The 27,909-nt window shown below is 54.2% G+C and overlaps 10 protein-coding genes across 10 annotated transcripts; 4 read left to right on the top strand and 6 right to left on the bottom strand.

Annotated features, from left to right (window-relative positions):
* Window positions 1-345: 345 nt before the first annotated feature.
* AYL99_09382 (hypothetical protein) lies at window positions 346-1,514 on the bottom strand (the record flags this gene model as incomplete). Its single annotated transcript, XM_018840889.1, has 2 exons — window positions 346-1,299; window positions 1,365-1,514. 2 exons carry the CDS (start codon window positions 1,512-1,514, stop codon window positions 346-348), a joined length of 1,104 nt encoding a protein of 367 aa, XP_018689570.1.
* A 1,528-nt stretch (window positions 1,515-3,042) lies between these two features.
* On the top strand, window positions 3,043-5,299 carry AYL99_09383 (hypothetical protein; the record flags this gene model as incomplete). Its single annotated transcript, XM_018840890.1, has 5 exons — window positions 3,043-3,390; window positions 3,447-3,663; window positions 3,717-4,210; window positions 4,268-4,702; window positions 4,853-5,299. The coding sequence occupies 5 exons, from the start codon at window positions 3,043-3,045 to the stop codon at window positions 5,297-5,299; spliced, it is 1,941 nt and encodes a 646-aa protein (XP_018689571.1).
* Window positions 5,300-5,558: 259 nt separating this feature from the next.
* Window positions 5,559-7,844, bottom strand: AYL99_09384 (hypothetical protein; the record flags this gene model as incomplete). Its single annotated transcript, XM_018840891.1, has 4 exons — window positions 5,559-5,749; window positions 5,835-6,076; window positions 6,161-7,264; window positions 7,318-7,844. 4 exons carry the CDS (start codon window positions 7,842-7,844, stop codon window positions 5,559-5,561), a joined length of 2,064 nt encoding a protein of 687 aa, XP_018689572.1.
* A 1,027-nt stretch (window positions 7,845-8,871) lies between these two features.
* AYL99_09385 (hypothetical protein) lies at window positions 8,872-10,613 on the bottom strand (the record flags this gene model as incomplete). The annotated part of the gene is made up of 2 exons (XM_018840892.1): window positions 8,872-9,206; window positions 9,269-10,613. 2 exons carry the CDS (start codon window positions 10,611-10,613, stop codon window positions 8,872-8,874), a joined length of 1,680 nt encoding a protein of 559 aa, XP_018689573.1.
* Window positions 10,614-11,605: 992 nt separating this feature from the next.
* Window positions 11,606-12,585, top strand: AYL99_09386 (hypothetical protein; the record flags this gene model as incomplete). Its single annotated transcript, XM_018840893.1, has 4 exons — window positions 11,606-11,742; window positions 11,823-12,090; window positions 12,159-12,249; window positions 12,326-12,585. 4 exons carry the CDS (start codon window positions 11,606-11,608, stop codon window positions 12,583-12,585), a joined length of 756 nt encoding a protein of 251 aa, XP_018689574.1.
* A 1,077-nt stretch (window positions 12,586-13,662) lies between these two features.
* On the bottom strand, window positions 13,663-14,568 carry AYL99_09387 (hypothetical protein; the record flags this gene model as incomplete). The annotated part of the gene is made up of 2 exons (XM_018840894.1): window positions 13,663-14,092; window positions 14,159-14,568. The coding sequence occupies 2 exons, from the start codon at window positions 14,566-14,568 to the stop codon at window positions 13,663-13,665; spliced, it is 840 nt and encodes a 279-aa protein (XP_018689575.1).
* A 458-nt stretch (window positions 14,569-15,026) lies between these two features.
* AYL99_09388 (hypothetical protein) lies at window positions 15,027-15,486 on the bottom strand (the record flags this gene model as incomplete). Its single annotated transcript, XM_018840895.1, has 2 exons — window positions 15,027-15,032; window positions 15,085-15,486. The coding sequence occupies 2 exons, from the start codon at window positions 15,484-15,486 to the stop codon at window positions 15,027-15,029; spliced, it is 408 nt and encodes a 135-aa protein (XP_018689576.1).
* Window positions 15,487-16,325: 839 nt separating this feature from the next.
* On the top strand, window positions 16,326-18,272 carry AYL99_09389 (hypothetical protein; the record flags this gene model as incomplete). Its single annotated transcript, XM_018840896.1, has 1 exon — window positions 16,326-18,272. The coding sequence occupies one exon, from the start codon at window positions 16,326-16,328 to the stop codon at window positions 18,270-18,272; it is 1,947 nt and encodes a 648-aa protein (XP_018689577.1).
* Window positions 18,273-19,145: 873 nt separating this feature from the next.
* On the bottom strand, window positions 19,146-20,252 carry AYL99_09390 (hypothetical protein; the record flags this gene model as incomplete). The annotated part of the gene is made up of 1 exon (XM_018840897.1): window positions 19,146-20,252. The coding sequence occupies one exon, from the start codon at window positions 20,250-20,252 to the stop codon at window positions 19,146-19,148; it is 1,107 nt and encodes a 368-aa protein (XP_018689578.1).
* A 2,423-nt stretch (window positions 20,253-22,675) lies between these two features.
* Window positions 22,676-27,362, top strand: AYL99_09391 (hypothetical protein; the record flags this gene model as incomplete). Its single annotated transcript, XM_018840898.1, has 2 exons — window positions 22,676-22,791; window positions 23,030-27,362. The coding sequence occupies 2 exons, from the start codon at window positions 22,676-22,678 to the stop codon at window positions 27,360-27,362; spliced, it is 4,449 nt and encodes a 1,482-aa protein (XP_018689579.1).
* Between the last annotated feature and the right edge of the window lie 547 nt (window positions 27,363-27,909).

Here is a 27,909-nt window from a genome sequence, read left to right on the forward strand (position 1 = left end):
CAATAGCTTTGTGTTGTCATCGTTCAGCTTTGTTCCCACGCAATAATCGTAGGGACGTAGGGACGAGAAAGAGTGGAAGACGTTCGCCCCAGCCAATCATGGAATGGCTATTTCGGAGCAACGATATGGTACGTGTACCGAATATAAAAAGGCTAACCTACGGACCGAACCCCTCGACCCAACTTCCACACCTCCTCCTGTTTTCCACCCGAAATCTCTCGAAATAATGATGATGCAGACTCTGATCACTCAAGTTCTATGCCGATAGGTCCTCTCGTTGGCAATGATGAGAGTCGGTTGAACGACATCCTCCCACGCATAGGAGGCCCAGTACATGGCAGGCTCTCACGCATGGCCACGGGCCGCTTTCGGGTTGGCACCTACGACCACCTTCTCCTCAGCCGGGCCGAAGCCGCTCGACTCGCCGTCACTGGATCTCTCCTCGGTGACTGCGACATCGGTGGCGGCCCTGGATTTCATAAAGGGGTAGTGGCCCTTAGTCTCCTTGAACCTCAGCAGGACAAAGCCCGCCATGACGACGATCCAGAACACGTTGTATCCGATGACGCTGCCGTAGGTGGCGCTGTTCTGCCAGCCCAAGAGGGCGTTGAAGATGCCCCAGCCACCGCCGCCGTTCAACACCGGGTTGCAGCAGTTCACGTGCCAGACGCTGTCCCGGATGTCATATGACCCCGGGCCGGAGCCGTTCTCGGCGGCGTCGCCCCCACTAGCCCTGTTGTAGGCGTGAGTTTCGAAGTACCAGATGCTCCGAGAAAAGAGACCGGCCGCGACGAGGTAGAGGAAGCAGGTGCTCGCAATGAGGAAGATCTGCAGGGGAGCCATGTTGCCACCCTTGTAGATGATGAAGCCCACGGCGCACCCAGCAGCGAGACCGCAGACTGTGGGCAGCGGAATAGAGCTGGCCTGGACACCGAGACTGACGCCCCCAATGAAGACGATGGCCTCGATCCCCTCGCGCAGAATGGTGATGAAGGGAAGGAGGAACATGGCATACTTCTCGGCCCAGCTCTTGATGCGGCCACTGAGTTTGCCGTGTCTGTTGTCCTTGGCTTCCAGGGCCTTGGCCAGCTTGACCCTCCATTTGGCCTGCATTTTGGAGACGCGCAGCAGAGCGGCACCCATGATGGCAATGATGATGGAGGCAATGAGCGCAAAGACACCCTCCCAGACGTCCTCGGTGGTGCCCCAGGTGTTGGTGCCGATGCCATAGAAGGCGCCGATCATGCCGCAGCCTATGATCAGACATAACACGAACCCCACCAAGACGCCGTACCAGATCTACCAGATACCGACGGTAAGGACACGACCACTCACTCAATGTGTCGGGTGGAGCTTCAACATACCTGGTTGCGCAGTTTCTTATAGACGGTCTTGTCTCGATCTGGGCCCAGCTGCTGCTTGAGGAAGGATAGCAGGATTGAGACGACGATAGTGGTTTCCAACGTCTCTCTGAAGACGATGAAGAAGACGGGGAGGGCAAAAACTTGAGGCATGGCTGGAGATGGGTGAGTGGTGGGTGGATGTGTGATTTCAGTCCAGGTAGGTGAGTTATAGAGTCTCTATCGCCTTGCCCGAGAGGATTGGTTCGTCGCGCCTTTGAAGAGGAGGCAGAGAGGATGGGAGAGAGGATTGGGAGGCGTGAATTTGGGAGGATCGCATCTGATAAGATTATGAGCTTTGGGCAGAGACAGCATTGAGCCAGTGTCTTGGTGGTGCGTCGTACGTCGTGCGTCGTGCATGGTGCAAGTGGCGGCGGTGCGGGACTCGAAACTCTTGGCCACGAAAATGTCACAATCCATTACTGTGAGTAAATGCCAGCCTGCGCCCTTCCCATCCATCATTCCACTCTCTGCCGATGTCGCTCCCCGGAACAAGACTCTGAGACTGCTCTACCTATGTACGAATCCCCTTGTGCTCGACTCTCCTCTGGCCCGCCGTCAAGGCCCACTTCCACCTGGCTCCCACAAGCGACGGGAGAAGCCCGCTCACTGGACAGAAACTTGACGATCGCCGCAGGGCCGCTCCCCCCGCGAGCAAAGAGTCGGTCGATTGGCCGATTGACTAATTGGGATACCCAGCTTCTGATGAATTCCTCCGTCGGCTGATACCCCGGCTTGGTCTGGAACAAGAGTGAAATTTTGCCAGCCAAGAGAAATTCTCCGCCCTCCTTACTGCTCGCTGGCTTCGACTCGATGCCCTTGTGGGTACCTCTCTCGCTTGACAGCACTCGACAGCAAGGTTCGTTACACACTTGGCAATCCTCATCAGATAAAGAAAACTGACCGGAGCTCAGCTGCGCACGGATCCACTAGATTAGATCCGAGCGGTTGATGCTACTATTCAATTTCAATCTGGCTGGCTTTCCGCCACCTCCATCCTCTATATCGACGCTGTCGCTTTCCACGACAGTCCGCCGAACGAGTCTCTGTTCCTCTGTTTGTTCTCTCTCTCTCTCTCATACCTACCTCTGCCAGCTCCCACCTTTTTCGCTCGATATCCCCATGAGCTTCCCCATGTCTTGATCCCAAGACCTGCCAGCACACACGCTTCGGCGGACCAGCTTGGCGACGACCAAGCATCAGCCTGTCCTCGCGCACTGGAGCTCTGGGCCACTTCTGCCAAGGGAACCCTGCGCCGTCAAGCTCTTCTTTACATGTCGAAGGTTTTCGTCTTGGCTGAGCGCTTCACCTCCCGGCGTCGCTCTCCACTGTCCAAGCCCGACGAGCCCGCCATCCAGCGGAAATCCCTCAGACCACGAAGGAATTGATGGGTCTTTCTTGCCCTGATGATCGGGCGAGTCGATTGATAATCTTATCAGATCGTCCGCCTGACTGTTCAAAAATTTTCTGCCGCGCCGGAGCAGTATCGGAGCGACGTCGAGGGTGGCCAGAGCGTTGCAGGGTTTCCGCTCTGCCGGCATAGAACGCTCGAACCCTCCCTTTCAAAAGATCTTATCTGATATTGATAATCGATATCTTTTTTCCCTTTTCATCTGACGAGCGCGTCTCAAAGCCAGCAACCATGGCTCTGTGTTTGTCAAATTTCCTCTTCCTATGCACAGCCTTCTTGCTGTCTTTTGCCTCTGCTGCAACACGCGTGTATAACTTCACTGCTGGTTGGGTGACCACCAATCCCGATGGCTTGTTCAACAGGACGACCATCGGCATCAATGGCCAGTGGCCTTTGCCCCGGATCGAGGCCGACGTGGGTGACAGGGTGATTGTCCATCTGAAGAACGATTTGGGAAACCAGTCTACCTCGATTCACTTCCACGGACTATTCATGAACGGCACCAATCACATGGATGGCGTTGCGGGGACGACACAATGTCCGGTGCCTCCTGGAGCCCTGTTTACCTATGATTTCAACGTTTGCCCAACTCCTGCCCCTGAAAAGCTGACCCCCTGGACTGACAATGAAATCAGGTCACTCAGCCAGGCACATACTGGTACCATTCGCATGTTGACGGGCAGTATCCGGATGGATTTAGAGGGCCCCTTATCATTCACGATCCAGAGAACCCATATGCAGACCTCTACGACGAGGAGTTGGTGTTGACGCTCTCAGACTGGTACCATGAGCAGATGCCCACGCTGATCAAGAAGTTCATGAGCGTTACCAATCCCACAGGTGCCGAGCCAGGTACGTTGACACCAACCGTTTTGGTTCTTCATTGCGCTGAGTCCACGGAAAAGTACCACAATCGGCTCTCATGAACGACACCCAAAACCTCCAAATTCACGTGCAACCCGGCAAGACCTACTTCTTGCGCATCATCAACATGGCCGCCTTCGCCGCCCAATACTTTTGGATCGAAGGGCACACTTTCCGCATCATCGAGGTGGACGGTGTGTACCACGAGCCCGCCGAGGCGAGCATGATTTACGTGACTGCGGCACAGCGGTATGGTATTCTGCTCACCACAAAGAACGAGACGGACGCGAATTACGCCATCATGGGCTCGATGGACCAAGATTTGTTCGACGTCGTCCCCGAGGGGCTGAACGAGAACGTGACGAGCTTCTTGGTCTATGACGCGGACAAGCCCCTGCCAAAGCCCAAGTTCATTGATGAATTTGAGCCATTTGATGATATGGAGCTCATCCCCACCGATGGAGAAGAGCTGCTTGAAGATCCTGATCTGGTTGTCCAGCTCGATGTGGCCATGGACAATCTGGGCGACGGAGCCGTAAGTACAGTCCCCTATAGATGCAGCAGAACTTGACTGACGGACACGGCGGCTTAGAACTATGCATTCTTCAGCGGTATCACCTACGTCCGGCCCAAGGTGCCCTCCCTCTACACGGCCCTGACGACGGGCGACCTTGCGGCCGACCCCACCGTCTACGGCGTCAACACACACCCGTACGTGCTCGGCCACAACCAGGTGGTCGAGATCGTCCTGAACAACCAGGACCCGGGCAAGCACCCGTTCCACCTGCACGGCCACGCCTTTCAGGCCATCGTCCGCGGCGAGGAGGAGTCGGGCGACTACGACGCCAACGCCGTGATGGACGGCAGCCTGGTCCTGCCCCGCCGCCCCATGAGGCGGGACACGCTCCTGGTGAGACCCAACGGACACATCGTCATGCGGTTCCGCAGCGACAACCCCGGCGTGTGGTTGTTCCACTGCCACATCGAGTGGCATGTAGATTCAGGGTTGGTCATGACGTTTGTCGAGGTATGTTTCGACAGATATCTGTCTATCCGTCCATCCATCCTTTCCTTTTATATCCCCCAACTCTCCCTTTTTGCCTGTCCCTCTCCTTCCTCCGTTTCCCACCAGTCCCGTCTGTGATACTGACAGCCCTTTCCAATCTCCACCACACAGTCCCCCTTGAAACTGCAAGAAACACTCCACATCCCCGAGGACCACTTCTCCGCATGCGCGGCGCTGGACCCTCCGATGCCGACGGCCGGCAACGCAGCCGCCAACACAGAGTCGCTGCTCGACCTGACTGGCGCGGCGGTGCCACCGGCGCCGCTGCCCGACGGCTTCACGACGCGCGGCATCGTCGCCCTGACCTTCAGCATCGTCGCGGGTCTGTTGGGCGTCGCCACCATCGTGTGGTACGGGCTCGGCGAGATGGGGACCATCGAGGCCGCGCGCGAGAAGGCCAAGATCCAGAAGGTCGCGGCCGAGCGGGGCGTCGTGTCCCGAACTAATACCGCTGGCACGATGACGCCCGTGGTGTCTTCTCCCACTGTCGGTGGCGCGAGCGGGAGCGGTGTTCAACCTCGTGCCGGCGGTGTCAGCACTGCGGAGGAGGCCAGGTGATTTTACATACATACGCGTAGATGGATGATATCATATCAGATATATAATGTGTGTGTGTGTGATGGATGACAGAGTCATCTGGGGGTGTTCTTGTCTTGGAGAAGCAGCGTCAGGGACGGGGAGCAAGCAGCAGAACTAACAACTACATTTTATATTCCTGTCATAAACGTATCTAGACGCTTTGTCCACGGGGGTTTCCTTTTCGGCACCTCCCATGTGTTTGTTCATGATCATAATCGTGGCGTGCCACAAGCACCCACTAAGAACTCTTCTGACTCAAGGTAACCTGATCCGTCACCAACATGCCGGCGATACTTGCACTGGTCAACGTCGAGAGAACGCCGGAGAACAAGGCCGAGAGCGCCACACGAGAAACGTCGCCGGCACGAGAAGGTGCGATCTGGCTGAGCACGCCGATCTGGGTACCCAGGGAGCCGAAGTTGCCAAACCCTGCAATGAACAATGAGCATCAGTCGCATGAACAGAAATTAGCAGTCCACATCGCACGTAGACGTGCAAGTGTTGGGAGACTCACCGCACAAGGCGTAGGTCGCAATCAGCCTCGACCGCGGGCTCATATTGATATACTGTGGCTCGCTGGTGAGAGAGTTATACGCCACGAACTCGTTCGCGATGACCTTGATCCCGATGAGTTGACCCACTTGGAGCAGGTCATCACGAGGCACACCCAAAAGGAAGGCCACAGGATAGCATATGTACCCCAGGATCAGTTGGAGGGTTAGATATGGTCCGCCATCCTGGGTGATGTTGATGTATCTGTTGCGTAGAGAGACCCGTCAGTGGATTTGGTTCTCGGAATATCACAGACTATTGGTTAGTCGATATCAGACGACAACTTACCTTCCCCACCACCCGAGAAGGGCGTTGATCAACCCAATCAGTGCGATAATACAAAGCAAAGTGGCCACAATCATGCCCGCGATCTTGATACCAAGCCAAGCGCCATTGGCAAAAGCGTGCAAGGCGTTCGTTGCGCGGTGTTCATCGTCGTCAGGGATGACCACTCGGCCTGAGGTAATGGTCTCCTCCGTTTCCGGATATCGCATCTTTGACACCGCCAACGACGCCGGAATCGACATGATACATGAAGACACCAAGGCCTGGGGATTCAATCCCAGCCCGATATAAGCGACTAGCACGGACCCGGCAATAGTAGCGAAGCCAGAGCACATGACTTGATGGATCTCGGCCAGGGTCAAGTGAGGCACGAAGGGGCGCACCAGCATGGCCGATTCTCCTTGACCAATGAAGGGAGAAGCTGCGGCCACGACAGCCTCGGCACCCGAGACACGCAAGGTCCAGAAGAAAAACACGGCGAATTTGCCGATGAACCATTGCAGAATACCCAGGTAATACAGAACCTGCACGAGGGAGACGAAGAAGATGATCGGTGGGACGACTCCGGTCAAGAACCAGTGCAGATCAACCACACTATCCGCCGTCAAGAACGAGGTACCCTGGTCTGCGAATCCCAGTAACTGGCGAGCGAGGAAGGAGATGAAGTTGAAAATGTCGTAACCGGCTTGTGTTCGGAGCACGAATACCGCAATGACGAACTGCGTCAACATGCCGCCGATGACAGTGTGCCAGCGAATCTTGCGGCGATCACGCGAAGTAATCCAAAGAAGGGCGATCATGACGGCAAGCCCCAGGAGGGAGATAGCACGATTTCCACGAGTATTATCGGCAGACTCTTCGGAGACAAATGACCCCACCAGGATGACCGCGAGAGCCACCAGCGCGGCAAGCCAGATGCGGAGCTTCTCTGGGATAGCCTGGTAGACCTTGACACCCGTGTTGTTCCAGACGAAATGCATTGGTCGGGTGACGATGGTAATGGGCACCCAGAAGAAGATCAGGCGCAAGGTGATGGCGAGATAGAGGAGGAAAGGTTTCAGCCAGCCCAGGTCGTGGCGGTGCAGGACCAACCCAGCGATCCACCATCTGCGGCCATAAATGAGGGGGGTTATCATCACAAACGGCTCAGTATAACTCACCCGGTGAACAGCAACCAAATGAAGAGGTGGACAAAGATCTTGTATTTCCCATATGCTCTTGAAAAGCGATGCCTCCTCCCGTCGTCTGCTGACCCGTTGGACAGAACTCGGGTGGCATCCACGTCTCCTTTCTCCGCATCGCCGGTACTGATGAAGTCCTTTTCGTCGACTGGTCCCGAGGGTCCCCGAAGCTTGTGTTTGACATAGTCTTGAGGATTTTTGCTCCCAATATGTTCATCGATGGTGGTGCCATCCGCGTAGAGGACTTCGTCACGGCGACCGGTCAACGAAGGCCGGCCGTGGTGGACGTGCCTGTGTTGATGCTCGTGGGAGTAGTGCAGAGCCAAGTCCGGGTTCTCATCGACGTCCCTCTGGAGTGAAGGGTTGTGTCCATGGGCGGGAAAGTCGCGGTGCGATCGGTGGTAGTCTTCTCCCTCAATGGGCGCATTGGTAGAGCTCATATGGACAGCGTCGTCATTGACAACCTTGACCTCCTTGGGGCTGATGGAGTCTGGGTCTGAGCTCATCCTGCAGGTTGTCTCCGCTCGTGTTTGTCGTCAAGGTACTTGGAGAGTACAGTGGACCGCAGGAAAGAAAGCGCAACTAGGAGGACAGGAACGAAAGCGACAAAGGTGATCAACCAGGGAGACATGGCGGAGTTGGGGGTATGAATTATGTATTTTTTTTGCCTCGTTCAGGCCGTGAGCAAGTGGGTGGTGAGCACCGATGCTACAGGGTTTGGGGTCTTCGAGCATCCGTAACAGGATGGTAGCTCCGACGAGTTGCAGGGGTATGTGCGAATCTCAATGCAGGGTGGATCGTAGAGGTAGTGGCTCGTCGTGGTGATCTGCCAGGCCGAGGAACATGATATAGCGGAGGAGGGAAAGATTGAGGAAGATGAGTGGTGGGATATAGGCGGAGGGATGGTGGTTCAACGCCACTGGCGCTTCATCCATTGCAACGCTACAAGTCTACAGGTCTTGGCATTCATCGTGCGTCACGTGCGGCTCTCCCCCCGACCGTGCTGCTTCTATAACCACTTGATGCGATGCAACATGGCAAGTCTTGGACTGACGGTGATTCTCGCTGTTCCGTCGAATCAACGATCTCCTGCCTTTTATGTTCCCTGGTCACAGCCTGTGTTCCAGTCCACACTTCGGTCACCTCCGCCTTCTGGGCAGACCCAAGGATTCTTGGGCACCCCATTTCGTGGAGGACGAAGGTGGATAATGAGGCCACCAAGAGATAAACGAAGGCTCGTATACGCCGTTCTCCTGTTGACATTGGCCACAATCTATGGAGCGTGCCTGTAGCCTCGGCCCCTCCCAGACGACCTTCCGGTTCGGAAAGCACCATTTGATAGCCGGGATGATAGAAATGCTCACTGCGGTGGAAAGCTGCTTCTTCGTTGTATGAGCAGAAGTACACATTACTGGTGTGTACGGTCGTTCCAGGAATCAATGTGCTTTCTCTCTCGCCGCGCCCTTGCCCTCCCAACTCCTCGCTATCAACCAAGTCAGTACAAAAGTAGATGTGAACGGGTCCCATGTGAACTCAAAGCTCGCTGCCAAGCAACGACCCTTGCAAGGCCTGGGGACTCTTATCCTCGCCTCTCGTGCTCAAGATTCCAAATCGCAGAAACACTTCGGAGCATGTGACCAGGATGGAGATCACGATCAGGACTATGATAATCCAGTTGATCCGCGACATCTTATCATCAGAGATGTAGTCGGACAAGACCTCGGTCAAGTCCAAGAACACTCGACAACGTTCGTTGAGGATCTGGATCCGAGGTTTGATCTCAAGATACTCACGTACCGCGTTGTACAGCGGATGCAGGGTAGGCTCGCTATCCCAAATCAGGTTGGGTACGTCGAGGACATTGGATGCTAGATGGGGAACAGGGTCAGCGCATGTGTCTCTGACAGATAAGCCGAGGGGGGACCCTTACACAAATTGACCTCCACTCGACTCTTGTATAGACCTCCGAGTAGCTTGATAACTTCTTCTCGTTTCAGTCCTAGCTCTCCTGTCTTGGCCAACTTGCCAGGAACGTCTTTCGCCGCCTCCATCTGTGCAGCCATGGTTTCTTCAAAGAAACTCAGCTTGGTGCTCTGGGCAATGGCATGGCTGATGGCGAGCTTAATCATGTGGTCGCCGCTGCGGAGTGTAATCATGTCGTTGTACACTCGTGGCCGCAAAATCTCGTTGTTGTACTCGAAGTGGAAGTCCTCCGTCTCAAAATCTTCCTCGTCCAGGGCATTTGTTGTTAGGGTGATCGGCGACACGATATTGGTCTTCTGGTCCACAATCGTGGCAAAGGCAAAGTCGGCCAGAACATCTTTTTCTTGCCTTTCACTAAAGTTCCAGAATACCACCACTCCATAGCTGAACACAAACATTTCCGCAAAGCGGTATGCATCTGCAGGAAGACTGGCGCCGGGACTGTTCGATCGTTGTGAGTGGTCACTCTCTCTCCGCTGCCCGTTGAGCCGTGGCCGGTCCAGGTCGGTCAGATCAGCGGAATTGGACTCAGAGGGTTGCTCGTCCGGCGTGTAATTACCTCTCACAGAATGCTCCTCCTCTTCCTCTGCATAATATGGTTCTCGGTAGTCTCTTTGCTCGCTGCGGGCAATCTCTTCATCCAGGACCGTGCCGCCTTTAGCGCTCTGGACGGGCGGACTGCTTCGGATGCGGTAACCTTCATTTCCTGGTAACAGTGGCAGGTGATATGCGCAATACAGGCAGTCATCGTACAGCTTAGCTCTGGCTCCATGTCGCTGCCGGACAAAAGTGGCCGTAGACTGCAGCTTATATGCTTGAGCGGTGCAATAGGCCGTAACTCGGGGAAGCTCCTTTTCCGTACGTCTTGCCTTGGGCAACCTTTCCGCATAGCTTTTAACACCTTCCTTCCCGGGTTTGCGATAATCCTCGTCGTCCCTAGGAGGACCTTTGTCGGCATCAGGCCCAAAGTCACCTTTCTCTTCTTCTTCCTCGACGGCCTCGGGCAAGAGAACTAGCTTTTCGGACGTCTTCGTAGACCGAGATGGCATATGCGGGCCGACATAGCGGCCGGTGAGTCTTGGATCGACCGGCCTGCCGGAGTTTGTTCGAAAGGCTCGCGGGCGTTGAGGGTGCCGGTTCTGGGCCGAGGGAACATCGGAGGCATATTGGAGGACACTGTCGACGGTGATGAAGCGAGCGGGTTGTTGTCGGCGGGTCTGGGGGAAAGGCCTGCTTTCGCGAGGATCGGACACCTGTCCCAGCTCAATGTCAGTTATCGCATCAGCCGACATGCTAGCTGGGTGGCAGTTGGGAGTGCCTGGGGGGGACGAACCAAAACACTAGGGCCTCTTCTGGCCGTTGAGCTTGGGGGAGCCATATTGCTGCAGATGGTAACTGCCACACTATGGTTGTGTCGTGCAGATTGTGAGGGAGGAACGAAGCAACAACAACAGAAACATGTCATTCGTCATGCCGAGCTTCCTTACGCAACGGTGCAGCGGAACCGCCAAGAATTTTTCATTGCCCACCGACTCTGTTACAGTACGTACTCTAATTAACTAGGGTACGTTTCGACGGAGAGCCAGCCTACAAATCCCCTCCATATCAGATCTGCTCCCTGCGTCCTCTAAGGACTGATTTGCAGTCTCTCATCCATATGCCTCAGTAATGGTCAGAGGCAGGCATGACTGCCATTGGCACCGGATAGGGTTTTAGCTTCCCCCATAAGGTAGGAGCCCCAGGAAACCGCTTCCTGACATGCATCTCCATCCGACAAACGCCGTAGAAGCCTGAGACGTGATCCGCAATCACCTGAGCCCGCGGGTGCCCGTTGGGTGCCCGTTGACATTTGATCGAACGATTCAGCAACAAAAGAATCCGCCCTCGGCGAGATTATCCGGACCCGCTCTGGTAGTTCACTAATAAGGGTGCAGCAGCCACAGGTTTCCAGATGAAGATAGATCTCGTCGTATCACGACCTCACTGCACGAAATGCAAACAGCCACAGCCTATACGCACTGACGAGCATGAATTATGTCGCTTCTCATTTATCCCTGACATCGCTGCGAATGATCACGAAGAGTGCGAGCTTTGGTCTGACAAATACATGAGACGTGATTGGTTCACTGTTCCCTCTTGTCGGTAGAGGAACGTGTTCAGCCGTGACCAGACCACTGTTATTGAGACAGTGACAGCATACACTGGAGCTGGAGAGCATCTGAGCAGCATCATATAAGCGATGGCTGTGAGTCGCGATGCGTTTCGCGGAGTATCCTACTCGACCATGGCCGAGACTTCCTCGACCTTACCACACACTGGCAATGAAAAACACCGAGGAAATGGCACAGTGCTGCGTGATCTTATCATTGGCTTCGCAGATGGGCTTACGGTTCCGTTTGCTCTTTGCGCCGGACTATCATCGTACGTGGGACAGAGAACTCTAGGCCATGGGCGGGAAACCAAAACGGGCTCTTTCCCTGGCGAGACTAACATTGCTACAGTCTTGGATCCTCCAAACTTGTCATAACTGGTGGTCTTGCCGAACTCTTCAGTGGCTCCATCTCCATGGGGCTAGGAGCCTATCTGGCCTCCATTACCGACAGGCAACACTATGACACGGAAAAAACGAGGGAGGAAAGGGAGGTGCGGGAATCGCCGGAAGAGGAGATGGAGGAGATATACCGCATTCTCTGCTCGTATGGCCCTCAGAGAGCAGACGTGGCTCCGTTCGTCAATGCCATGAGATCGTACCCCGACCAATGGGTTCAGGTATGTTGCTTGCTGTCGCTCCAGTGACAGTTTCGACATCGGGTTTTCTACTTACCCTGACTTATCAGTTCATGATGGATTTCGAGTTGAAGTTGGAAGAACCAGCTCGGCGTTCCGCATACGTCTCAGCAATTGTCATGGGAATTTCCTATTTCATCGGTAATCCTCCTCCTGTCCTTCCCGTCTCTTCCCCGACGCTCTTCAGTCTTGTCTTTATCAACTTGCCGCTGACCAGGGATTTTCCACACTATCCAAGGAGGTTTACTGCCCATGATTCCATACTTCGCCATCCACCACGCCACCAACGCTCTCTTCGTATCGATCGGCCTCACCGCCATCATCCTGATCGTCTTCGGGTACTTCAAGTGCGCCTTTGCCGGGTGTGGTCGGAGACAGTCAATCTGGGGCGCGGTACAGACGCTGTGTATCGGTGCTGCCGCTGCAGGGGCGAGCTACGGGATAGTCAGGGCGGTGGATTCGAGTAACATCAGCTGACATCAAATACTCATTGATGAAAGTGGTGAAGGAGGCTTATCACAAAGGGCCACAAAGAAGTTTGGCGATCAACCTATAACAGAACCCAACATCTCTCGGGAATGAGTTCCAAGGAGACACTGGCAGTGCCAAAAAGAGGACTATCATCCTTGTTGGATACAAGACTGTCTTTTTATTTTAGTGGTGGTGGAAGAGAAAAGAAACTCTGTTGCCGGTCCCTTCTTCCCCTGCACCGCGTAATATATCCACCACTCCATGTTCCCAAAGTCTACCAGATTTCATAGACCAACTATCTCTACCCTTCCTCCCGCTTTACCATCACGTATTGCTGGTGTCGCTGGCGTTGGGTGGTCGGGGGGGAGGTCTCCGTCGACGTGCGCCATTGGTTCCTCAAGACCCCTTGGGAGAGGCAACTTGGACCTGTTTTCACAGTGTAGGTGGTTATCTGGTCATTATCGTAGGTGGCGACATCTAGGGAAACAAGGCAATGTCAGATGGTGGATGGGAACCGTGGCCTTTCTCTCTCCATGTCGAGGTTTATCGACTGAACCCCTCCTGCCATTGCCAGTAGAATTGAGTAGTGGTCAAGAGCTTGTTCCCATCCAGCCTCGTGGAAGAATGCGTCCATCTAAAGCAATAAGTTTCCCCTCCTTCTGCAGCGCTCGACTCAATTCGGTTGGCTTGCAAGAAAGGCCAAGTTCGAACCACCAGCCTTGCGAAATTTTATTCCTTCTCCCCCTGCAGGTCTAGGGAGCTCACGTCCGCGGCATGCTGCCGCCACGGGATTTTTCATGACCGCAGTTTCCGCTACGTGGTCTCCGGAAACCAATGGCCTTGTTCCAAACCTGGTCGCAAATGATTGCCTGTTCCGAAGCATGCGCCTCTGGTGGACTCGCCTGGGTGACTCACAGACGGCTTGAACGGCGCGAACGACTTCAAGTCCGGCAGGACTTCACTTACCGTATCCCGAAGACCTGCCAACGCCGTTGCCCCTTGTCATTTGAGGCAGTAGGCAGACATTGGTTGCCTTATAGTTTGTCCCGCGATATGATGGTTCTACCGGACAAATGTGGCGCCTCAGTCAGCGCCATCCAAGACGTCAGCGACCGAGGCCGACGGGGCGTCTTCATACAACTTTTGGCGAGCTTGGTCAGCCAGTGTGCCCTGGGGTCCAGTCTTTTCCTCGCGTCGATTGAGGAATGACAGGTATGTCTGCCAGATCACGGCAAAGAACCCAGAGAAGGCAAATCGCAGATGGGCGGGGATAACGGTGAAGTTCACTGCGGTGACGGCAGGCCAGAACTTCGCTGAGCTCACCACGCTTTCTGGCACGGCTGCGACAATTCGGTGAATAACGACCGAGGGAGCTTCGCCCGACAACAGAGCCTGCATGCCGAAGAAATATGTGTTAAAGGCGGGCGCAAAGAGGAATTGTTGGATGGCAACTTTGACCGTAATCGACGCCCATCTTGAGGCATAGTTGAAGTGGGTGCCCAGGAAGAGGAACCTTCGAACCAAGACAGTGTTAATATTCTGCCCTCCCCCTGATGTCTGGTGGTTTTCTGTAGCCTACCATTTGTAGCCTGGTATAGCCGCCAGACTGCCCACCGTGATCATCCTCAGCGTCCGCAGCCCATCATACGGTTCTCCACCGACCTCTTGCGCGAGCAGGTCGCCACAAAGATATGTGCTCACAGAGGTTGTCAGGGCGATCCCCAGAGGCCTCCGTCTCTGCATCCGACTGAACCAGGAGAAAAAGTCCTTGACAGGGCCGAGACGGTGATACCAGAGCGGACTGGGGACGTCGATGATCGAAGCTTCGATTGAGTGTGGGACTTCTGTCACTACTTGGTTCGGGGTATGGGGAGTCTTCTGCAGTTCGGCTGTCTTGATTTGGTCTTTTGTGAAGACATTCCTGCTGAAATTCCGGTGTCGGGGGAAGAGATGGCGTCGGCACCCGCGTGATACTAGTTGGGTTATCATGACTGTAGAGAAACTCCAGAACAGGCTGCCAGCCTCGATACAATTGGACTACCACATGGTAGAGTCGTTGCTCCGTAGAGAAATCTCAATCAACGTGCTTCTGTAAAGGACGCGATCGAGGGTGGGTGAAGCAAGAAGGGCGAGTGACGTCATCCAACCCACGCAAAAAGGGTCGATGGAATCAAGATGGAGATGGAGATGGAGCTATATGAACAAAAGACTTTTGATATGAACCCTATAGAACTGCCTGCATAGTACATGTGTGCTTCGCAAAATAAAGTTCGTGATCCTCGACCCCTCCACCTGAAGGCTCCCTACTATTTTCAGTATACGCCTCCAGTCTTGTATGTGACTTGGTCTGGAGACCAGCGTCACTTTCCAAATTGATCTGCCATCATCTCTTCTTGTGGTTTGTCTTGAAAGTCGGGTGTTTGGCCGAGCACACTCTGGTCTGGGCCCTACGTCTCGCTGTTAGGCTCGACACGAACGAAACGGAAACGAATGATGGCAACTCACCATACCCGCCATGCCGGTTCCACGCATATGTGCATCGGAGACATCACCAGAGGGCTTGCCATATTTTGACTCATAACGCTTCAGCTCCTCCTTTCGGATTTCGTCTGCATCATACCCAACCCTAGGGTCCACCTTGTTCCATGCTTCAGACTTGTGTCTCTGGATGGCGCTGGTTCGACCAAAGGACGGCCCTCCAAAGGTATTGGGAGCCCGGTCTAGCTCTTGGCCTTTGCCACTGCCCAGTTCGTCATGAGCATCTGTTGCTGGCGCATCCCCATTCTGGGGGCTGAAATACTGGGGATCTGACGCCTCGAGTTTGTCTCTCAAAGCGCCCTGATCAGCTCCCATGCCAGACATGCCTTCGCTTTTGGACACCTTCAACTTATCGAAGAAGGAGGACATGTTGATGACGCAAGCAGGCTGGATGCGTGTTTCGGTGAACTAATGTCGTTGCCTGATTGTCACAGAGACCTCTGGTTAGAATGAAGATGTTCAATGCCACTTCCTTACCGTTATCATTGCGTATTCGGGCACGACACAACATGGCATATTTGAGGAGGGTGCGTGTGTCTCCAAACCCTGAAGACGTCATAAGGGTAAGGCGCTTGTTGTTATTGAAGACGATCTGAGCTTTGTGGCTGTTGATATCGATACCTCAACCTCCAATAGGAGCACCGCATCTAATGTCCTACAGGGGCCCCGTTGATAAGCTTCGTTGCTCCTGTATGACACCGCTCACCAGGGGTTTCGGCACCCTTGCAGACGGGGCAAAGGAATGCTGATGTAGATCCAAGTCCATGGATAAGTAGCTTGTCCCCAATCCATCCACGTGGCTGAAGCTGAGGAGTATGTGCATACACTGTAATCGGTATGGGAATATCCAGATATTCCGAGCAGCCTTGGCACTCCAGGCCGGATGCGGATTTTAGTTCTCCCGATGCCGTTCGCCTGACTCCGTATCAAGCGATTACTCCATACAACATCCCCGTTCATTCTTCCAGAGCCTTCCTTTCCTCCTTGTATCACGGGCAGCCTTGGGTTGTCCTGCTAAATATGTATGATTATCTATGACTGCCATACGTTCCTACGGAGCCTCGGCCGATCCCCAGCAGCCTGCGCTCCCATCATTACAAGTACATCCCCATGTCCCGCATCGCCCTCGACTCTCCAAGCGAGTTTCCCCGACATCAGAACCCCTGTCAGCCTTGACTGCTACATAACCCCCCAAGATACCAACAGCTATGGACAAGCTACCGGAAGAGATTCTGATTGAGATACTCGACTACCTCGACCCTGAAGAACTTGTCTCCATCCAACTCACATGTTCCACCTTGTCCAAGTTGGCACGTGCCAACCCTCTGTGGAGGCACAAATGCTTCGAAAAGTCTCCGAGTGCCTCCATGAGGGCCACGAACAGTATCCTAAATACCCTCACTAGTGCTTTGCAAGGTCTGACTCTATCAGAGCGCCCTAGTCGATCTCGCGAGTCTCCTTCAAACGGCCATGTGCCGGAACGCATAGGAGAAAGCGCCCGGGCCCGGGCTGTCAATCAGTGGGATCTCTCCGCCGCAGGGGAAAGGGTGGACTGGTACTCGGAGTATAAGTCTCGACATGCTCCCCTGAGTGTTGACTGGCTCATCGACGACCCCACAAGACACCTCGAGATCAGAGGTGTTGCTTCGCTCGGCACAACGGATGCGACCCTGGGCTACCTGGAGGACGGCAGCGTTTGTATCTGGGATCTCAGTCGAGGTGCCTCGGGAAGGAGGAAATTTCGAGAGCTGGGACGGAGCAAACCATCAATACTGTTCGCCGACACCAATCAGCCAAGCGAGACGCTGGTGGTGGATTGTGTGAGCACCTTCCCGTCACAGCAAAAGGCTTTCGTCGCCGTGGGCGATGTGTTGAATGAGATCGATCTTAACACTCTATCTGTGGTATCACACGCGAAGTATCCCTTCCAGATCACTGCCCTGTCGCAGTCAGCCTATCCCGACCTGCCCCTGACAGTTGGCACTCAGTGGAGCCTCCATATCGTCGACCCTCGAATCCCCGTCAGTCCGACTTCTCAGTCTTCCCATGAGCGGACAGACGAAGTGACCTGTACACCGGGAAGCTCGACGGCAATCCTGCCCGACATGTCAGGAGATGCGTCAATGCTACCTGCCATCTTCGGCACGTCGCCCCCCTCATCGTCTATTGCTGGACCTTCGACACGTTCTTCTGGGTCACCCAGTTGGCGCCCTTCCCATCGTTTGCAGAATCCTCAATGGATGGGCTATGCCCGCGTCGAGCCTGGACCGCTGTCGATTCTACACCACGCCGAGAATGAAATTCTCATTTGTGGAAGATTCCCCAGTATATTATCCTACGATCGCCGATATTTCCCCCGTCTTCAATATGTCATCCATTCAAGCGCGAGTCTCTCATCTCTGACCTCGATACCCTACCCACCAGCCGGGGCATCTCCCAATGTAACAGGCGACGCCACTCTCGTGGCCTGCGGCGAATACAGGGGTCGTGGTTCTCTGGAGCTCTACTCCCTGCCTCACGTCAAGCCCGGACAAAGACAATCCAAACAGGACATCTCGACCAGCTCCAGCCCCTCCGAGGAAGACGACGAGCTAGACATCAGCCGGAATCGCAACCTGACTTCCTCCGACGGGCTCTTTAGCTACAAAAACCGCCAGGACGCGGCGAAATCGAAGCTCCTCTCCGTGGCGTCGCAGGGGACTAAGATTGTCTTCTCCGACTCCGAGGGCGGCCTGAAATGGGTCGAGCGGGACGGCCACAGCCTCGTGCGCCGGTGGAACATCAACGGGTATCAGATGGGCAACGGCGGCGCCGTCGCGGCGACCTCAGCGTCCGTCCACGGCGACGCGGTCGCACGTAAGATCGTACCGTTGACGGCGGTGTCGGCCTCGGAGCGCGGCGACCGCGGTGACGCCGACCTGCTCGTGTGGACGGGCGAGAAGATCGGCATCGTCACCTCGGACCCGCAATTCCTGGACCACGAGGAGATGGTGCGCGAGATCGAGGGAGGGGACGACGTCGAGGAGAAGAGGCGGCAGGCGGAGCGCGAGAAGGAGGAAGAGTACTCCAAGACCATGCGCCGCGCCCTCGAGAGGCAGGCCGACGAGAGGCGGTGGATGAGCCAATTCAGACTGAAGAGGAGAGATTATTTCTGACCACCCCTTCCACACTCTCTTTGGGCGCTCGGCTGAGGGCGTATATGGATGGATGGGTAGCACGAGGCTGGCTTGGCTTACCCTCCCCCCGGTCCGCCCCAAAATTGTGTCGGCTGGGGTTAGTTATTACTTTTGGACAGTTAAAAAGACGAGACAGATATAGAACCCCCTGCCATTGACTATTACACACACACACACACATCCTCCAGTCTGATTATTATTTATTTTTCTTCTCCCAGCACGTTCCCGTCTTACGTACCATCGCCATCCCGCTGAGATGGGAAGAGGGAAATCACAGCATATGTCCTCCACCCTTCCCTCCTCCGAGCAAGCGGCCTTATGACTAGGGAGACTGGTTGGTTGGTTGGTTGGTTGTACTGTTATACATACACTGCAGAAGCCAACTACATAGCTACCCGAGCCTGTACCACGGCGACGACGACGACGCTCGCTCGCTCAATCCCCCGATCCCTGCTCCCTCTCGCCACCCCGGGTCCGAGTCCAATTCCAAATCGACCACCACATTCGCGCGTCATGGCTCGGGTCGGATGCAGATCCCCCATGCCGCCGTGGCTGGTCCTTCAATCTCGTCATTGCTCATTTCCACACGCCATGTACGCATGCATGCGTGTATTGCTTGCCGCTCCCGCTAAGCGGTGAAACCTCACAGGTTGAGAAGACAGAGAGGAAGAAAGAAGGAAGGAAGGGAGCAAAGAGAGAAAAGACTGATTGAGGAGGGCCAGCCAATTCTCTTCCTGTATGGCAAGAGCCGAATTAAGCATGTAGCCAACTAAGCACTGGATTAATCGTTTTTCGAGTTCATATTTCCCCCTGTGAGCGGCGAACGACACATCGATGAGCCGCGTGCCGTCATCATGAAACAACGGTGTCGTATTGATAGCAGAACGGGCCCGCCGTGGTGCTGATCAGCTCCCTCACCGTGATGGGATCCAGTTGAAAGTAGCCCCAGTCCGGCTCAACTGAATCCAGGGTGACTACCGGTGACTCCGGCGTGTTCAGCGCAGTCCCTGTAGAACCGTCTAACTGATCCGCCAGGTCAGGATAGTTGGTCTGCCAACTCCAGTAGACCCTGTCGATCATTGTGTGCAGGGGATACCAAACAGGATCCTGGGCCGAAACGTGGATACTGTCCATCTGACCTCCGACGGAGAAATGTGCGCCTGAGTGGATGCCTAGAGAAGCAGATCCAATGACCCCGTTGAGGAGCAACTCGAAGTTTGAGGCGTTGGTCGCATGTGCGGCAGCAATAAGTTCCGTGGTGTTGGTGTACGTCTGAGAGACGTAGGCGTTGAGGTCGCGCATCAGGCAGATTTCGTTGTAAGTGAACGCGTCGGCCGGTAGAGTGCCGGTGGCGAGCTGCGTTGGGTCGATGAATTTCAGCGGCGCAATCATATTTGCGAAAGGCCCGTTCGTGACACACCCACCACCTGTACCATGAGGGATGGTCAACTGTGAGCCAAGGGTGATTGGACCGGTGTCGTTGTAGATTCCATCGCCAGACATGGAGTATTCGGAGCCGTCGAAGATGGGGAACGCGGTAGGGTCGGAAGCCGTGGCGGCAAAGTCCCAGTATGGGAATGCTCCGGTATAGCCACAGGTCTCTTGAAGGTCTGTCTCATAAATCCAGAGGAAATACCGATGCCAGGTCAAGAAGAAGGCGTCAAGGTGGACATATTGTGTACGGTTCACGTGGATGACGGCATAGTCCATGTACCTGTTGATGGCTGCGGGATATTGAACAGGGTCGAGTTGAGACGGCTGGTCCATGAGACACTTGACGGCGTCCGTGTATGCTTTTCGGTCGGCGACAGGCATGCCGTTGAAGTCCACCCGGGTCCTGATGTTATCAGGGGTACACGATGAGTCCCCTCTCCCAACATGTCTCGAGGGCAGTGCAGAGCTGAACGAACCGAACAGCAAGGCGGCAGTAGTAAAAATTGACAAGAGCGGGTGTAGCATGATAGGCAACGTAAGCGAGAGTGCGGTGTGCCCGTGTATGAATAGCGAGGGTCAGCAACACAACGGCGAAACGGGGTTGTACTTATTCTTTCGAGAGGAAAAACATGTCCGCGACCGGCGGGAGGACACTCAGACCTAAATATCAGACGAGTCAAGTCACAAAGCAGAGTGGCAGTACGCGTCGAGCATGCTCTCCGATATAGCTGATAAATCTGCAGCACCTAGCCGTGTGTAAGCAGCAACGGCAGGCGAGGTGCATAAATGGTCCGCGTATGTGAAAGCTCTTTTTTTGTGGCGGGCGAGAAGAAGTGGAGGATCTGTGAAGGAGGTGCGGTTTGCATTGTTGAGGGTAACAGACAGGGTTAATTGAGGAGGCTGGACGCCTTGATCACCATTCAAACTCCCCAAGGTCACCACCGCTGGGAGCAGAGCCAAGCCACTGTTGGTTAGGCGTTCGTATCTGGCCATGAGCTTAACCGGGCCTCATCTGCGCTCTGAGAGTTCGCAGAAAGACTGGGGTTCCTTGGCGAGGGCAAAGTCATCGATGCTGGTCAATGTCGTGTGGTCAATGCGGGGGATGCGTCTGGCTGGTCCGGCATGCTCAGCCTTCCATTGATTCACACCCACTCTTCACGCCGACTCCGCGTGGGGTCTGGGGAAAAGACTTTGCTCTTCGTACTTGCCTTGCAGTCTCTTCAAGATTGGCACGAAGTTTCGGTGGAGACACGGACATTCGCTCACCATCGAGTGGGACTCTGATGCCCACGGCAAACCGTTCTTGCTGCAGTAGCACGGTGGCACCGACACTTGGCAAACGTAGGGTTGGGTCTGGCCTGATCTTCCTTTCCGTAGCTTACTGACTTGTGTCAGTCGCTGAAGGTTGATGTATCTGTCTCCGGCAAGTGAGCAGGGCTCAAACGGGGTCGGCCCATGTGGCCTGAACTTGTCGCCGTATAGATTCACATGCGCACCAGGGCATGGTTCCTGGCACACCAAGTTGCACAGCTGACGCGGTTCGATTGGTGGGCTTGAAAAACCACCCCATTCATCACCAAAAGCGCGGGCAGGAGAAGTGGATCTCTGTGGCTTGAGTCGTCAGTTGGTGCTGAAATACCTGGTGATATTGGCATGGACGAGACGTCAATTTGTCCCCTTTGTATGCAGGCGGCCTTCACGCCATGTGTGTTCGATGCCCTACTGGTTTAGAAGGTCCCACCACCGGGTAATCAGAAATATGTCCGTAGTTGAATCTTCCGTGGAACGCATATCGGAGAAATATGCCAACCAGTTGTCCTCGTCATGGGTTTTTGATATTGTTCGTACGGCTGGCGTGTTCATCAGTTCTAATGGCGGCAAGCCAAGTCAACGCCGGGGCAAACTCAAACAGCTTCGGGGCACCTTTCGAAGATTATACAAAATTCAGGTAGTTTCAACTTGCCTGTAATTTCAATGAGCTGGAAAGGGATGTGTCAATGTGGGTGGAACGCGATACCGCAGAAACGAATCGAGGTGTCCCACACATGAGCCAGCCACGCATGGAATCCTTGCGCCACATCTATTATCTCAATTCCCAAGGCACCTGGATACTAGTGGATAACTGGAAGTGAAATGAGACTTTATCGCGTCCAGGGTTTCGCATTGCCACGGGTGGTCTTGGGTGGTGTCCTTGACGGCGAAGTCTTTCTGAAGAGCGAGAGAGGCGGAGATACTCAAGCTGCGGTACAAGAAGCCAAGACGGTATCTCTTCTTTTGGGCGGTCGGGCACGGCGAAGGAGCTGGGCTGGCATGTCATTCTTCATCTTTCCGATTCACTAAAGGGAGATGATGTCCCAGATCCTGATACGGTAGGCATAGATGAGGACTCCGGCGAGTTCTGGCCGTGTGTTGTCGCTGAACTGAAATCCTCATCTCGAGGTGGAGTAGCACCTTTGATAAGACAGTTTCACAAATGAGGAGCTTGCCTACAAGTACAACGCAGACACTGCCTTTCGGAGCTTCGAAGTAGGTAGAGAAAGCTGGTGATATTATGCCCTTCACTCTTCAGGAGGCAGGGAAATGAAGTGGACGACTGCACCAAATATTTCGGCCCCCATCACAGTCACGTGGAAACAGTCACGTGGGCGCAGCTGGACTCGGTGCTGGCAGTTCGCCAGCCAAAAGGGCAAAAGACCCGAGACCCCGGAATCTGGCAGCAAGTCCTTGCAACACTGAGACTACGAAACTGCGATCGCAATATTAATTAATATTTCTTCATCAAAGGCGCAGGCATTGAATCCAGCCCTTTTCACTCCAAGCACAGTCCCATCCCAGTCCTTCATCAACGCGTCCCGTCTCGATGGTCCAGGTTCTCTCATTCTGTATTTTTTCGTCCTCACCCTCGCCCTCATCCTCCTCCCTTCGACCTTCTCCAACCAACCAGTGACATGCCGAAACGTGTCGCAGACGAATATATCACAAAAGACAACGGCTCTACAGCGAACACCCCCACCGGAGACGACAAACCCAAAATGTCAACAGCCGCTCAGCAGGCACGGCGAAAGTGAGTAGTTTTGTCCAGTACACCCGTTGATGCCATTACCTTGTCGCGCTTATGTTGTTGTTGCGCTCCTGAATTCGATCCCCTCAAAAAATCCATACATTCCTCCGCCCTGGGCACCCTGCTCCAGTCGCTTGGCTGCAGTTACCCATAGGCTCTGCACTCGCCACCTTTACTTTGCCCGGACCTCTTCGCGTTTACTGACGCCTTCCATCAACATCATTTACTGACTCTCTCTCAGGATAGCCACGCCGCGAGGTCGGCTAGGCGGAAGCCGCACGTCTCATTCCTCCTCCTCCTTCGGCACGCCGAATCCTTTTTCCCAAAGCACAACCCAACAACAAGCGTTTCCTACGATGAATGGCGCTGTCGCCTTTGGCACAAGCCAGTCTTTTCCTCAAGGGTCTGCTGCCACTAGCAGTTCTTTCAACTTTCAGCCTCCGCAGGCGAGCTCCTTCAGCTTCGGTGCGCCCACTGATACGCCCAATCCCTTCGCGACTTTGAATGGAACTGCGGACGCGCAGGATATCTCAATGGAATCGCCTCAGAAGAAGCCTTCATTTGGGAGTGCTTTCGGGTCAAACAATTTTTCCTTTGGCCAGCCGTCAGGACAACAGTCCAATGCACCCGTCAGTTTCGGTGGAACTCAGACTGCAAATACAAATGGGACGGGTTTGTTTGGGCAGCCCTCAAAGCCCACAGAGCCCCCTGCTGCAACGAACCCTTTCGCCCAGCCTTCCCAAACACAGCCAGTATTCGGCGGGTTCGGTCAGTCGTCGTCGACGGCGGTGTCCCAGACACCGACGTTCAACTTCGGCCAAAGCACATCTGTTGCACAAAGTCCCCTTCCCGCTTTCGGCACCAAACAGGATGCTGATACGCAATCCTCGGCCTCCAAGTTTGTCTTCGGGCAAACCAGTGCTACGTCCCAGAGTCAAGGCACTGGATTCTTTGGCTCCAGTACACCAGCAACCCAAAGCGATGTTGGCAATATGTTTGGCTCTACCCCAAATCAGTCATCTAATACTGGATTCCCATCATCAGCACCTAACAAGTTTTCTTTCGGTCAAAATTCCGGCCTTTTTCCCCCATCGGGCAGTTCCTTTGTCAACTCCAGCGCCACGAAAGCGGACGATGCCAAACCGGCCACTTCTTTGTTTGGCGGTCAGAACACTTCTCAGCCTGCGGTCGAGGCGCAACATCGACCTTCGTCTCCAGAGAAGCCAGTTGCTTCAGGATCCGCTGAGCAGTCTGCTAACCCTTTCGCGGGGCTTTTTACGGGTGCCAGTGGCCCAACTCCGGCTGTTTCTGTATCAAAACCCATATTTAACCTTGGCGCCACAAGTCAGACAGCTACGTCCACGGCTGAGAGGCAAGAAACCACCACGAGTAAGTCGCCCGTCGTCTTTGGAACCTCCGCGCAACCCAAGCCAGCGACCGACGCATCCGAACCGAAACCATCAAGTACGATGTTTAACTTTGGCTCCACGACGCCAGCAACCGGATCGACGACCTCGAGTATCTTTGGGGGATCCGGAAGTTTTAGTCGGCCTGCCATTCAACCGGAGGTGCCAAAAGCTGGTCCTTCGTCGGAACCTGCCGAGCAACCCAAGAATGCTGCGCCGAGTTCGTTGTTCGGCTTTACCAGCCCGTCGACGCCTGCCTTTGGTGGAGAATTGTTTTCCACTGTACAAGGTCTTGAAGACGGCAAGGCCGCTAATGCGAACTTGTTAAGCAAACTGAATAAGGCAATTGAGGCTTCATCCCAACCTGCATTCAATGCACAGCCCAAGGCTATGCAGGAGTCCAGTCAGGCTCAAACACCAGATATGAGCCCGTTCCCCAGTGCGCCAAATTCCGGCGCCGAAAGAAATAAGGGCGCCGAAAGAAATAAGAGTTCTGCAGAGCCAACTTTTCCACAGCCGTCTTCGGCTCCCCATGGATTCAGTGGTCTGTCCCGACCGGAACCTCAGCAATCTCAAACAATTCAAAAGTCTTCATTCGTACCCAATGTCTTGTCCGCCACCGCTGCGCAAGCCAGCGGTCCTTCAGCGTCAGAGCCAGCCCTTCCTGCAACGAGCGGGACGGTACAAAAACCTTCTGAAAATGCAGAGAAATCTGCCATGGATCTGGAACCGGTAAAGAGACCTGTATACACAAAGGCCCCTTCACGCGTTCCTGGTCACACTACTCCCGAGAAATTCCAAGAATTTGACCGGGACTACCGTCTTCATTCTCTGAACTACGGCTTCCAGAAGAAGATAGCTGCTCTGGACCCGCGCTCGCAAGACTTTGAACACATCATCAGGCATTATGTGGCTTCACGTGAGAGTATTGGCGCATCATTGGGATTGTTTGTGCGCAATGTCGCAGGAACGAAACGCAAAGCCGATCAAGTCGATGATCGTGAAGCAGAACCCGATCAGAACAAGAGAACCCGAGAAACCAGCTCTTCACAAAGATCGATCCTGTTTGGCCCCCAAACTACCACTGTATCATCAGATGCGGCCATGCCCGTGACAAACAACGCTGCGAATGGTGGTCAGGCATCTGCCACGGCGGCTAGCATGCTCAAGGACAAGGTCGCTGGGGTTGAAGCGAACAACATCTCTGGTAGTTCGCCAGCTACTCCAGGGTTTAAACCGTCAACCCAATTTGCAGGATTCACTCCGACCCCGGTTGGAAGCGCTCTCCCTCTTTATCAAACGAATCAGACACAAATCATGCCCTCATCCATGCCCTCGACAACGCCAACGAAACCACCACCGAAGCAACCAACCTTTGAAGTTCCCAAGTTTGGAGGTGGCAACACAAACTTCCTTGCTGCATTTGGGCAGAAAGCAAAGGCAAATGCTGACAAGTTCGAGAAAGATCTGATTGAAAAGCGCAAGGCTGAGGAGTTCGATTCGGACGAGGATGATGAGGAGACATTCCGCAAAAAGATTGAAGAGGAAAACCGAGCAAAGAAAGCAAAGATTGATGCCGTCGCAAAGGCGGGGTTCAAACCGATCTTTGGTACTAGTAATGCCGTCCAGCCTTCGAAGGAGAAGGATGCTACCAAAGCTTCCTTCACGGGGTTCTCCTCCTCGGTGTCTTCTAATCCCTTTGCTGCGCTCGCATCCAAAGGTGCAGACGCTGAACAATCGACAGCCACAGACGCAGATGAGAACGAGAACAGCACATCAAGTCATGACCAAGCCGCAGACAGTTACGAAGAAGAGACTGGTGACGATAGCCATGAAGGAGACGAGCCTGAAGATGACCTCCCTGAAGATGAAGTTGCCGAAGAAAACGAAGAAGACGAAGAGGATGAGGATGACAACGACCTGCAGGCTGCCATGGATAGGGCAAAAAACAACCCGAATGCTGGAAAGAGTTTATGGGAGCGCATTGAGCCAAATCCCAACAAAGACAAAGCCACACCAACGAACGGCGAGAAAACTAAGTCTGAAGCGGGAACGCCTACTGTTACGCAAGCCCCGAAGTACCCCTCGTTTGGTTCATCGACCTGGGGTTCTCAAGTGGGCAAAACGACACCTGAACAGCCGTCGGTTTCTCCCTTCAGTTCCTCCACTGGTACATCGACTCTCAAGCCAGCAAGCGGGTTCCACTATACTCCAACTCCAGGAAGTACAACACCTACACCTGCCTCTGGTACTTCCATCTTTTCCGGTGGAGCAACCAGACAGGGTCCAGTTCCAGGAGAGGGTTTGTTTGGCTCTCGACCAAGTACGCCGAGCAACGCAGACAAGAACACCAGCCTCGCCAAATCGGTTCTCACTTCTCCAGCAGGGACCGACAACACGTGGAAGGAAGTTGCACCTATCTCTTTCGCAAATGGAGACAAGCAATCAAGTGCCCCTGTTTTCAAATTGACGGCAGCCTCGCCCGGCGAGAAGGAGAAGGAGGACTCGGCTGCGTTCAAGCCGCTCAGTACTCTCTTTGGCACGGCGACCCCGGGATCGAGAGGCTCCGACACACCGAGTTTGGGCTTTGCATTCGGTGCCCCCACTCCCTCACCGGCGCCTGGCTATCTGGGTGCCATTTCTCATCTTGGAGGCGGCTCCGTGGCTAGTTCTGCTGTCTCATCTCGCGCCACCTCGCCTGGCCTGACAGATAACGAATCTGTTGCTACAAACGAGACCGACGAAAGCACTGAAGATCCACAAACTTCGCTGATGGACTCGCGAGCAGGAGAAGAAAACGAAAATTGCCTTTGGACTGGCCGGTCCAAAGCCCTCGTGTTTTTCACAGAGGAAATGGCAAAGGACACCAAACAGAAATACACTCCAAACGACTGGAACTCGATGGGTGTGGGCCAGGTCCGAGTTCTCAAAAACAAAGAGACCAACAGAACCCGTGTGGTATTCCGCGTGGACCCAAGCGCTAATATTCTTTTCAATTCTCACCTTGTGGGGAGTACGAGCTACGAAAGTGTTCCAAGCAACAAGAGTGGTGCAGTCAGGGGGGCATTGATGTACAAGGGAAAGATCGTGCGGTTAGTGTTGAAATTGAAAACGCCAGAGATGGCGAACGAGTTGGCGAAGATTCTGGAGGAGAACAAAAGTGCTTGAAATTTTCCCGAGAATGTGTTTCTAATTTGAGGATGGACGGTCGAGCAAGAAGGGAGCATCGCATGTACCAGACGGGGAGATTTGCACAGCGATGGAGTTTTCAGGCCCTCCTTTTTATCAATGTACAGCAACAAGATATGTGTGATATGGCGCCACCGCATCTAAATCATCGCACCAGACGATATTGTATATGTCTGCCAAGTCGAGCTCTTTTGCACAGAAATTGTCTCTTTTGAATGCCATCAGGGATTGTTGAGCGGAGTCTCTTGACACTTGATGCTCCCTGAGCGTCGCGATGTAGGCGAGGCATGGGATGCACCGTAGAGGAATACACGTCTACGCAGAATATGGAATCAAAGGATAACTGCTTCCTCGAAGTTTTGATATTTCTCTGCGATGGTGCTTTCGCAACAACACCTCTTGCCGTCGCGGAAACATGCCAATAATAGTTACTAACGCACGCGGAACCTTTTGTGGTGGTCATGGTATCTCATCCTCGTCTGTCTTCCATCTGGCTGGCCCCCTTCTTCTCTCCCAACACGGATCT

The sequence above is a fragment of the Fonsecaea erecta genome, assembly GCF_001651985.1.
Source record: "Fonsecaea erecta strain CBS 125763 chromosome Unknown Scaff9, whole genome shotgun sequence".
Classification (NCBI taxonomy): Eukaryota; Fungi; Ascomycota; class Eurotiomycetes; order Chaetothyriales; family Herpotrichiellaceae; genus Fonsecaea; species Fonsecaea erecta.